The sequence below is a fragment of the Humulus lupulus genome, chromosome 7 (genome assembly GCF_963169125.1).
Source record: "Humulus lupulus chromosome 7, drHumLupu1.1, whole genome shotgun sequence".
NCBI classification, from domain to species: domain Eukaryota; kingdom Viridiplantae; phylum Streptophyta; class Magnoliopsida; order Rosales; family Cannabaceae; genus Humulus; species Humulus lupulus.
In genome coordinates this window covers 141,059,713-141,072,430 of record NC_084799.1, presented here as the reverse complement: position 1 = coordinate 141,072,430, position 12,718 = coordinate 141,059,713, and the positions used below count along the sequence as shown (strand labels likewise).

Here is a 12,718-nt window from a genome sequence, read left to right as displayed (position 1 = left end):
TGGAGGAGGCCATGGGCGAGGCCATGGAGGAGGCCATGGGCGAGGCCATGGAGGAGGCCATGGGGTCGAGGCCATGGAGGAGGCCATGGAGTGAGGCCATGGGGCCGAGGCCATGGAGGAGGCCATGGGCGAGGCCATGGAGGAGGCCATGGGGCCGAGGCCATGGAGGACGCCATGGGCGAGGCCATGGAGGAGGCCATGGAGGGAGGCCATGGGGCCGAGGCCACGGAGGAGGCCATGGGCGAGGCCATGGAGGAGGCCATGGGCGAGGCCATGGAGGAGGCCATGGGCGAGGCAATGGAGGAGGCCATGGGGCCGTGGCCATGGAGGAGGCCATGGAGGAGGCCATGGGCGAGGCCATGGAGGAGGCCATGGGCGAGGCCATGGAGGAGGCCATGGGCGAGGCCATGGGGCGAGGCCGTGGGGCCGAGTGCATGGGTGAGAGGGGCCTCGCGAGGCTACTGAGCCTTTGCACCTATTCCTTGCCAACGTGGTCCACTTGGCATCGACTCCACGAGAAACGAACCCAGACTCGTGTTGTGATGGCGCGATGGCTTCCCGAGACGACGGTGGCCTTAGGGCCTTGCCTCGGCCTCATACTTTCTCTTGATGGGATTATGAGCATCAACATTTCTCGTGAGATGATCTCCTGTATTCAACAAGGCCTACAGGCTCGAGCCCAATAGCATGAATAAGCGACCCTTATCCCTATGTTCCGACCAGGGACTAAAGAGTTTCTTTTTGGTGGATTTTTGGCATCCACACCTGCAACTAAGGCTCAAATATTACCCGCTTGCCTCGGAGAAGATTCTTTCTTTTGAGCTTGAAACTTAAGCTCGAGTCTTTCAACTTGTGCTCGATCGCCAACAACAACAGATCAAGAATCCTGTGTATTTATACAAGTGTTAAGCCAATGCATGTTATTTTTCGAGCTTGTACTTTTCGAGCCTACATTTCGAGACTCATTTATTCATCCTCGAAATTTGGGTGTAACAAATAATATCTTATAACATTTAAATTTATAGTAGTATAATTGATAAATATCTAGTCAAGTATTAAATATTATTATAATAATGATATTTTATAACATTTGAATTTGTATTAATATAATTGATAAATATCTAGTTATAATAAGTATATTTTATAATATTTCAATTTATATTAATATAATTAACAAATATTTATTTTGAATTGGTTTTAAAAGAATATTTCGTTAAATATTTAGAATATTCTCTTAGAGTTAACAAAAGAAATTGTTAAAACTAAGAAAAATTATTAACTACACGCTTTTTATATACACGATATATATATTAATTATTGACTTTTAAAATGCTTGTCTCCTAAGAATATTGTGTTAAAGGGGTACTAGTGGTGACACTACAAAAAACAAGGTCTATACCGAGAACAAATGTCATCAGTATAAGCCCAAATGTTCTCGGTAGAGCTTATACCGAGAACATGTCGTCGGCAGTAAGTCCTCGATACAGCCGCGTCGGTAGAGGTAAACTTCTACCGACGACATTAAATATGTTCTCGGTATAGGTTATACCGAGGACAATGTCATCGGTATAGAGTGAAAAATGTCCTCGGCACAATCAACCCAAATTTGTCATCTTAATGGGATATACCGAGGACAATGTCCTCAGTATAGACTAAACCGGAATTTTTTTTATATTTGTAATGTGTATTCACTTATTTATTTAATTTGAATTAAATATAAAACAATAGAATAAAATTAAAACACTTATATTAAACATATAAATAAAAACATAAGAGTATGTTTGCTGAATCAAAATAAAGAGTTGTCTTAAACATGATAATGTAATAGTCCATTGTAATAAAATTCATACATAAGTCCTACTGAGTCGGTGATCCAACATCGGGATCATCGGATGGTGGTGGGGCACATTGAGATCTCGGAGTGATATAATGAGTCCAGACATGCTCCTCTAACTATCGAAGATGCTCTTTCATCTCAGACATCTCTTCATCTCTAGTTTGTGAAGGATGAAAATCAAATGGAGTTCGGTCCCTTATGTTAAGGATACGTCCATATCGTTTCTGGTGGCCCCGTCGTTTTCCGAAGACAGTTTGTACCAAAGATATGTCTTCATCTTCAGGCACACTCGAAACTGGTGTGGAACTCTCAGTATCAGTTGTCTGTGTCTGCTGTGTGTCGCGATATGCACGCAATTCCTCCTATGATACAATGTATAATGTAATTATATTTCGTAAACAAACAATTAAAATTTTGAAAAATGTTTAAAAAAACTTAACGTACCCGAGTATTTTTGGCTGTCTCTGTCACCCACCCTGTGCCTGATTTATGGTGAGTATCCATCCAGCTATCCGGGATAGGCTCAAGTTGCCCAGTCTCTAAATTGCGCTATCACGTACATATATTTTTATAAAATTAATAATTAAATGTAAATAAGAAAAACAAACTAAAAAATAATTAATTAACTAAATTTTTTATAGCGCAGCACTAGGATTGACTGAGAACCTCTATAGCTAAGCTCTTTCAGTTTCTTCCTATTTTCCTTGTTGACCACAGTACGTTTCTGCAAAAAGTTATCATTAGTAATATATTTAATTAAGATAGTTAAGTTTAGCAAGAAATTAATACTGTAATTTATGGGCGTTGGAAAAATTCAATGACTTTTTGCTACTGCGTATCCGTGCAACCACCATAACGATTTTGTGACCCATTAATCGTTAAATGCTCTTTAATATCGTACTTCCAGTCAGAATACTTTTTAGCACACGAAGTATCAATGCCTCTCAAGATCCCAGGCATATGCCCTCTCCATATCTAGTATGCCCAAATCTAATAATCACTCTAATAATCTAACACTAAAATTATTTAACCCAATCTAAAAAACAAACACTCAAATATTAAACATATTTTTATAACTAAAAGTCAAATTATATACCTAAAAAATAAACTATTAAATTAATAAAGTTTCATACTAATAAATTACTTATTTATCAATATGATTACACTAACTAAATCCTAAAGCTATATATGTATTTTACTAAAATACTACACAACATTATTTACTCTAAATTGGATATCACTAAACTTTTAACTAATTTTCATTACTAATTATTATTCTTACCTATTTTAAATACATAATAAAAAATTATATATATAATATGACAAATAACAATATATTTAACAATATTAAACAAATTATACATAAAACCCCAAATATATTTATGCAAAAAATATAAAAAAAAAACCAAAAAATTATAAAGAAAATTCGTGATACCTGTAAAACCACTTATGAATAATGCAACACCTGAAGAAAAAAAAATAAAGAAAAAACCCATTAGAGAAGACCAAAACAGAAAGAAAAAAAATTTGATAAATTTATACACAAATAAAAATGAAATATATATAAATGCATACCTTAATAGATCTTATTGCTGACTAAATCTTCTTTGGAATGGAAGATTTAACAAAAACCAAGCTTTTGGGGGCCGAAATCCAGAAAAAGAGAAAAAAATGGCGGAGAAAAACGGAGGGTTTTTTTTTTCGTTTCAGATAAATCAGCTCTCTGTTTGGAGAAGACGAAGCATATATAGACCCTGTACCGAGAACATGTTCTCAGTATAGCGTCCTTGGTACATCAACAAAAATGAAAAAAAAACCACGTAGATATAGCGCGGTTCTGAATTGTCTATACCGAGAACGTGTTCTCGGTATAGTGTTCTCAGTATATGCTAGATTTTTTGTAGTGTGACTAAGGTCACATGAGATGACATGTTATTATTAGTGGAATATGATATTGAATCTCGTCTATTTTAATTTAATCATTAATATTTAAATTACTATCTACTGAAAGATATTATATTTCATATAGTGTTTAGCATCTCAAAGTAACAAATAACATCATTCCTCTTGTAATAGTAATCAAACATCCATTGAAAAAGAAAACTGTAAGATAATAATAGTGTGATGCAATGAGTCATCTTTATATACCAAGCAAATCCTTATGTTGACCCATTATTGTTGAAATTCTAACACATAATTAGATAAATTTATTAGTAAATGTCATTAAGAAAAATGAAATAAAAATAAGAGAGTACTTACATTAAAAAAAAAAGGATGAAATATTGTGCTTTACGTTGGTTCAATAATGTGATCACGATCGACTAAATATTATGAATGGTTCATATGTGAAGCCATTACATGCGGATCAATATATTAAAAAACTTAGGTTTAACTTGCACCAGTTGTAACTGTGTGGAGTTGTGACGTGAAAATAACCTGAGCGTTACTAATTATTTTATTATTATTATTATTATCTTTTAGGGGAAATACAATTACCAATTAAATAGTTGATGTCACTGGGATATTAATTGCTAATTTTGGAGACGTGTTTAAGTAAATATTGCTAATCTAATACAAATCGGGTCAATATTATAGTCTGTCAAAGAATGGAATATTAATGGTTAATTGGCTCATACTTATAAAAAAAATGAAAAAGTTTTATGATCCTTTGGGATATTCGACGAGTCTTTCCTCTAGTTTACATATGCGGCGAAATGGATTCTGTAATTTATGTTATAATTATTGTTATTGTTTCAGTTTTAGAATCTCTAATATTGGCTCTTGGGAGGGTTTTACAATGTCAACGTGCGCCTAAGTGAATATCTCCAAATGCAAACCATATAAATAGGGGCTCACTTCCCTCTCTTATTTCCAACAATACTAAACACAAGAGTTTCATTAAGCCAGAGAGAGAAAAAATGGCTCTTAGTATTGAAGGTGTAGGAGAGCCTGGAAGCTCCATGCATGGAGTGACTGGAAGAGAGCAGACCTTTGCTTCATCGGTGGCTTCTCCGATGGTTCCAACTGATAGGACGGCGAAATTTGATTTGCCGGTGGATTCAGAACACAAGGCGAAAGTGTTTAAGCTCTTCTCTTTGGCTAATCCCCACATGAGAACCTTCCACCTTTCTTGGATTTCTTTCTTCACTTGTTTCGTCTCCACCTTCGCCGCTGCTCCTCTTGTCCCCATCATCCGTGACAACCTAAATCTCACCAAGGTTGATATTGGAAACGCTGGTGTTGCCTCTGTCTCCGGAAGTATCTTCTCTAGGTAAGCATCCAAACTTTTCACACAAATGTAATGGAGCTTTATATAAAGGCTATATGAGTATTTATATCATATATTTCTACTAATATATTGTCCTTGTCTCCTGCAGGCTCGTGATGGGAGCAGTTTGCGACCTTTTGGGACCCAGATACGGTTGCGCTTTTCTCATCATGCTCTCTGCCCCGACAGTGTTTTGCATGTCGTTTGTCTCCTCGGCCGGTGGGTACACGGCGGTGCGTTTCATGATTGGTTTTTCTTTGGCGACGTTTGTGTCCTGCCAATATTGGATGAGCACCATGTTCAATAGTAAGATCATAGGGCTTGTCAATGGAACCGCCGCCGGGTGGGGAAACATGGGCGGAGGAGCCACTCAGCTTCTTATGCCTGTGGTGTATGAGCTGATCCGGAAAGCTGGTGCAACACCGTTTACAGCTTGGAGGATTGCTTTCTTCATTCCCGGATGGCTACATGTGATCATGGGTATTTTGGTCTTAACACTTGGCCAGGACTTGCCTGATGGAAACCTTGGTGCCTTACAAAAGAAAGGTGATGTTGCCAAAGACAAATTCTCCAGGGTAGGTTTAATTTAGTTTGTTTTCATGTCTTGTATTAACTTCTATATTATTGATATCGATCTATTTCTTAGCTTCATATATATATATATATATATAAATAATAACGTCTTTTTGTCTATTGCTTCAGGTATTATGGTACGCCATTACCAACTACAGGACATGGATCTTTGTTCTTCTCTACGGCTACTCCATGGGTGTTGAATTGTCCACTGATAATGTCATCGCTGAATATTTCTATGACAGGTTTGTACTTTTCTCCCTAACATTTTCTTATATATATAATATTAAAAGAAAATACCAATTTCAATAAGGAAATGTTACTATTTTTTTTAGAAAAAGGAAATGTTACAATTAAACAAAAGCATTTGAGTAGAGTATTATTAATTAATAAATTATATTGAGAGATATTTAGAACTAAAACTCATCATGTACTTTTCTAATAAAACTAATAATATAATATACAGGTTCAATCTCAAGCTACACACCGCTGGTATCATAGCCGCTTCATTCGGTATGGCTAACCTTTTGGCTCGTCCCTTCGGCGGCTGGGCCTCAGACGTGGCGGCTCGACACTTCGGCATGAGAGGCAGACTATGGACCCTTTGGATCCTCCAAACCATGGGAGGTGCCTTCTGCATTTGGCTAGGCCGCGCCAACACCCTCCCCCTCGCCGTGTTCTCCATGATCCTCTTCTCCATCGGAGCTCAAGCCGCTTGCGGCGCAACATTCGGCATCATCCCCTTCGTCTCCCGGAGATCCCTGGGAATCATATCAGGCTTGACTGGAGCCGGAGGAAACTTCGGGTCCGGGTTAACCCAACTAGTTTTCTTCTCCACTTCAAGATTTTCTACCGCTACAGGATTGTCCCTTATGGGGGTGATGATTTGTGCTTGTACTTTACCTGTGACCCTAGTCCATTTCCCACAGTGGGGTAGCATGTTCCTTCCTCCTTCCAAGGACGTGGTCAAGGCTACCGAAGAGTCTTACTATGAAGCTGAGTGGACTGAGGAGGAAAAGGCCAAGAATTTGCACCAGAATAGTATCAAGTTCGCTGAGAACAGCAGGTCGGAGCGTGGCCGGCGCATTGCAGCGGCTCCAACACCACCAAATGTTACACCTTCCCACGGCCATGTTTGATTAAAATATATGGTGTTGTGGCAATATCCTTAAGTAGGATATTTAATGATTGGTAAATTTTTTAGTTGCTAATTGACTCTTGCGTGTAACCATGTTTATTTTATTTTTGTATTTTGTGTAATAATACATGAATTAATATACATATATATTTCTACTTAAATATATGTGACGATTCTTTGTATTTTGTGTAATAATACATGAATTAATATACTTATATCTGGATCTAAATTAAATATGCACCGAAGTCATTAAATGATTGGACAAGATTTATGGGAACATGTATTTAACTCATAAAGAAGTTGACTTGTCTCGATTTAAGAAACATTTCAATATACAAATGAAACGCAGGGCTAGAGAGTACTGTTGCTTTCCAATGATACCCTACGCGTGAGATAGACGACGTAATATTGATGCAGTATTTTACTTCTAAATAAAAATGAACCACATTAATACATATAATGGGAAAACTTGGAATAGTGTGCTAATTGTGCTAATTCGAAATGTTAATCTCATTATATATGATCATTAGCAAATACTAATATTCTCATTATAACAATTCTAGAATTCCATCATTAATTTGGTTCAACGTATAATTTTGTTTCCACAAGCAACGATCGTGTAAAAACTGGGAACTTTCTTTAAAATGAGAATTGTTTAATTTATGGTTCTTTCCGCTTGTCGGCAACACTTTGATAAATTAAAATTGTGTTTTAGTTTGTTGGAATTTGATTATTGTCGTATTATGTTTTTTCTTTTCTTGTGTGGTATTGTGGTTTTTAAGAATTGTTGGAACTATCGTCATTCTTTCAAGCGTTTCAGTTTTCTAATATTTTTAGAAAATAAAAATCATGAATTAGTTGACTGCTTTCTAAGACATGAGTATTTTAGAGGATTTTTTTTTAAAAGAAATCCTATTTTATTTTATTATGAAGTCTTTCGTTTTAAATAGATTTTCTTACAAGGTACATCTTTTTTTTCCTCCTTGAGCTTTTTCTTCCTAGAGATTTATAGGAGATTTAATAGATATATATATATAATAATTGTTAGTTTTATCTTTTTAATACCATGAATTAATCCACACATCTCAAAATCAAAATCCTATCTTAAAATTAAGTATATATAATAATTATTGAGAAATAATATATGTATTAAAATATTAGGCATAGTAATATAGTACGTATTTGTTGGGCCTAAAATGTTCGGTCCAAATATTTTGCTACTTTGGGAATAAGTGAAACGAAGTGTTTTAACGAGGACAGAGAAGGAGCCGTCAGAGGCCACGAGTCTGAGGCGAATTTCTCTTCTATCTTTTGCGGACGAACATACAAGAAGACATTGTGGCGAGAAATTTTGTTACTTTTATAGCCAATCAAGGAGTGGATCGTATAACTACTTTTCTAGTATTTTTTCCTATAAATACCATTTTTCGGTAAAAGTTAAGGGGACTGACTAAAGCATCAGAGTGTCTTTCTTGTGGGTACCCCTAGACGATTCAACGATCATTAAAGCCTTCCGCGTCACTGGAGAAGATCGAAGAATCGACAGTTGATACTGTGTACCTCCCAAACTAGAAAGATAAAAATTGTTGCATCAACAATTTGGCACCGTCTGTGGGAACTTTAAATCAAGAAAGTTTCGCAAGATGAATATTCGTTCAAACGTGAAAGCCATGCCACCGAAAAAGGACAAAGCATCGAGTGCAATCATTCCTGCCGCTACCATGGTTGATGTCGGTGAGCAACGCGACAAGATGTGCCGGCTGTTAGAGGCTAGTCAACAGAAGTCTGATGAGGCCATCAAAACATTGACAGATGCCCAAGCAAAAATGGAGGCTGAGATTGCCGAATTGAAAAAGGAAAACGAAGGACTACGCAAAACCCAGGTTAAGGGTAAATCCATTCCACGTGGGTCTGGGACCCCAGTTGCCCAAGCTAATCCATCTGAGGATGGAACCCCTCATTTTAGGGATGGTTCTCAGGCCTCGATGTTGCCATCACGAGCATGGAAATAGCATAAAAGTGTTGAGCAACAGGACGAACCATATGAAGAACAAAAAGATGCTAACATAGAGGTACCACGACAAGCCGAGCCACCATAGAGCGTGGTCACCCACGATCCCATACCTGAGCCAAGCCCAAGGCAATTACTGATGATCCAACTCCCTCCGCTCAATTCTTGGAAAGTTGGAAGGAGGAACTGTTTTGAGAGGTCATGCAAAAATACTCTGAGGTTCAACCCGCACATGGCTCCGGCTTCGCTGAATTGGTGTCAAGAACTACTGACAAATCACCCTTCACTGAATCGATCTAGAATGAGTCAAAACCGAGAGATTTCATGATCCCCCCTCTGCCAGCCTTTAACGACAAGGGAGATCCGCTTAGTCACTTGTTTTAGTTTCAACAGAAGATGGCGTTAGAAGTAAAAAAAACAAAGCTATACACTACAAAGTGTTCTTCACAACCTTTCCGGACCTGCATTGTGATGGTTCAGACAGTTCAAACCTGGTTTTGTCAATAGCTTCTCCGACCTTCGCAGAGCCTTCTTACAACAATACAATGCTAACCGTGAGGCTCCAAGAACTATGGCAGACCTCTATCGAATTGAGCAAGGAGAAAATGAACAACCGAAGTCGTACCTACAACACTTTATCGACTTGGTACACCAAATTCATGATGTAGAACGGACGACCGCAGCCAATCTCTTCGTTAAAAGTCTGCAAATGGGATCGCTCTTACATGAAAATCTCACTATGACCCCACCATACGACATGGCAGAAATACAGGTCTGTGCCGAAGGGTCTTTCATGTTTTGGAGTGTCACGAGCGCGTCCAGAAGAAAACCGCTCTCATCTCCAAGTCACCACCAAACAATCCTTCTCCTCCACCAAAGAGGGATGACAAGAGAAAGAGACTTGAGCCAGAACCTCCAAAGGGGGGAAAGAGATTAAGAAACAACTGTGATTCCCCAAGATTCTCTTCTTTCGAGTTCACTGTCCCACAGGAGGTCATCTATGAAGAGAACAAAGATCACCCAATCTGGCGAGAACCCTACAAGATCACAACTCCTCCGGAGAGAAAAGACAAAAACAGGTTCTACATCTTCCACAAAGATCATGGCCATACAATCTCTGAGTAATATAACCTACACAACCAAATTCAGGCTCTTATGAGAAATGGAAGATTGACCCAGTACTTCAAAGGATCCGATAGAGCAAACACCCCACAGCCAGTGTCGCTCCAAGTCAAGCTCCAATGATAGCAACTTCCTCGATGAACGTGGCTTCTTCGAGTTCGCAAGAACCCTTGAAGCAAGTCCCAATGATACATGGTACCATCGAGTCAACAATAGAGGATGAATGAAATACCAAACATCAGAGGCAAATGTAGGAGAAAGTGAAATGATGCAGGTCACTGGGACACACCGTCAACTTTATAACCGCAGAGGAGCGAGGCTATCTCGCCACTCCAATAACTTTCATAGAAGAACACCTGCGAGGAATCCACTTACCTCATGACGATCCATTAGTCATAAAAGCTCCAAGTAGACCGTTGCCAACTGAGAAGAGTTTTAGTCTATGGGGGTAGCAGCGTCGATATCCTCTTATGGGAAGCTTTCTAGAAAATGGGTCTTTAGGAGAGCCTGATTAGACCTTCTACCGCGCCAGTCCTAGGATTCAACAGCCTAAGAGTCTACCCAAAGGGAGCAGTCAAATTGAATGTTGTCGTCGCAAAACGCAGTTTAGAAGTCAACTTCCTAGTTATTGATTCTGTTACAAGCTACAACGCGATCATGGGGTGAACTTGGATCCATGGAATGTAGGGCGTCGTCTCCACTTTACACCAAGTCATGTGATGCCAATCTCTTGACAGTCGTTACATTATTGACATCAAGGGATGCCAGGAACAGGCAAAGAAGTGTTACTTAACTCTGAAAGAAATAAACAGCATGGACGAACCAGCCTCTAGGGATGATAACACCAAATAGAAATTAGCGGGCAAGTTACCATCATATCTCAAGAGTATAGAAGATGAGGAAGAATACGAGAAACCACAGTCAACTCTCAATGATTTAGAAGAGGTTTTCATAGACCCGAACGACCCATCTAAAAATTAATGGTAAGTGCCCAATTGCCAGATCGTGAAAGGCAAGAGGTAATCAAATTCCTCAAGACAAGAATCAGAACTTTTGCTTGGTCCCCACATGACATGCCTGGCATCGAGCCAGAAATCATGTGTACTAGCCTCAACATCTCAGAAGACTTTCCAACTGTCAAATAGATGCAAAGAAGGTTCACTCCCGAAGTTAATCAAGCAATATAAGATGAAGTGGAACGTTTCTTAATCATAGGTGTAATCGAGGAGTGCTTATACCCTAGCTGGCTAGAAAACCCTGTGGTGGTCTCGAAAAAGAATGGGAAGAAGTGAGTATGTGTCGACTATACCAACCTTAATAAAGCATATCCAAAAGACAGCTACCCGCTCCCAAAAATTGATCAGATGATAGATGCTACTGCGGGTTATGAAAGAATGAGCTTCCTCGATGCTTACTCTGGCTATAACCAAATCCCAATGAAGAAGGAGGATCGAATCCACATTGCACTCACAACAGAACATGGCTTGTATTGCTACAAGTTCATGCCTTTTGGCCTAAAAAATGCAGGGACAACATATCAAAGGGTAATGAACAAGCTCTTCTCTGCAGAGCTAGGAAAAAACATGGAAGTTTATATTGACGACCTGGTAGTGAAGACCAGACAAAGCACCATGCATGTGGAAGACCTGACAGAGTGCTTCGATATGCTTGATAGGTATCAGATGAAGTTGAACCCAACAAAGTGCGCTTTCGGAGTATCTTCAGGATAATTCTTGGGGTATGTAGTCAGCAAAAGAGGCATTGAGGCCAACCCAACTCAGATCACCTCACTGTCAGAAATCAAGGAACCGAGAACTGTTCGCAATGTCCAAACTATAACAAGCAAGGTAGCGGCCCTGGGTAGGTTTATATCTCGCATGTTAGACCGCTGTTGACCCTTCTTTCAATGTATTAAGAAATCCACCAATGCAGCATCGGGAGCCGAACAAAAGAAAGCTTTCGAAGAACTGAAGGTTTACCCAAGTACTCCACCTACACTGAGCTCTCCAATCCCCAACGAAGAACTCTACCTATACCTATCAGTTTCTAACTTTGTCGTAAGTTCTGTGCTCTTCAGGGAGGAAGATGACAAGCAAAAGCTAGTATTCTGTTGTAGCAAAATGCTGCTAGATGCAAAAACACGTTACAACATGATGGAAAAGCTGGTATTAGCACTGGTTACAGCTAAAAAGAAACTGAGACAATACTTCGAAGGACATGCGATCATAATATACACTGATTACCCATTGAAATAGGTTATGAGCAAACCGAATCTCTCTGGAAGATTGTCCAAGTGAGCAATCAAGCTTGGCACGTATGATATAGGCTTCCAGCCCCGAAAAGCAAAGAAAGGACAAGTGCTGACCGATTTCCTAGTCGAAATTCAATCATTTACTCTTGAGATCGCACCAACGCTGACAAATTCAGAGGGGGAATTGATATGGACAATGAATATTGATGGAGCCTCAAACTCGCAAGGAGCTGGAATAAGCATCATCCTAGAGGCACCTTCTGGATTGAAAATCGAGGAAGCCCTACGGTTAGAACAACACACAACTAATAATGAAGCTGAATATAAGGCACTGATTTATGGCTTGGAATTGGCACAAAGTATGGGAATTAAGCGAATACGAGTAAGAGGAGATTCTAAATTGATGACAGAACAAGTGGCAGGTAAGTTCAATATAAGGGCACCCATATAACTGACCCACCGAAGAAAGTAATCACCATGAAATTCCATTTCCAACAGTTCGAACTCATCCAGAATCC

At 39.1% G+C, this 12,718-nt stretch overlaps 1 protein-coding gene across 1 annotated transcript; it reads left to right on the top strand.

The window, feature by feature from the left end:
* The first annotated feature begins 4,747 nt into the window (after positions 1 to 4,747).
* LOC133789942 (high affinity nitrate transporter 2.4-like) lies at positions 4,748 to 6,869 on the top strand. The gene is made up of 4 exons (XM_062227594.1): positions 4,748 to 5,108; positions 5,215 to 5,680; positions 5,808 to 5,923; positions 6,145 to 6,869. The coding sequence occupies exons 1-4, from the start codon at positions 4,756 to 4,758 to the stop codon at positions 6,815 to 6,817; spliced, it is 1,608 nt and encodes a 535-aa protein (XP_062083578.1). The 5' UTR covers positions 4,748 to 4,755; the 3' UTR covers positions 6,818 to 6,869.
* Positions 6,870 to 12,718: the final 5,849 nt, after the last annotated feature.

Excerpts from the sequence above, each read along its gene's own strand:
- LOC133789942 (XM_062227594.1), top strand. The coding sequence starts at position 4,756 with ATGGCTCTTAGTATTGAAGGTGTAGGAGAGCCTGGAAGCTCCATGCAT. Across the intron at positions 5,681-5,807 it reads CCAAAGACAAATTCTCCAGG|GTATTATGGTACGCCATTAC; the intron begins GTAGGTTTAATT and ends CTATTGCTTCAG. Across the intron at positions 5,924-6,144 it reads GCTGAATATTTCTATGACAG|GTTCAATCTCAAGCTACACA; the intron begins GTTTGTACTTTT and ends TATAATATACAG.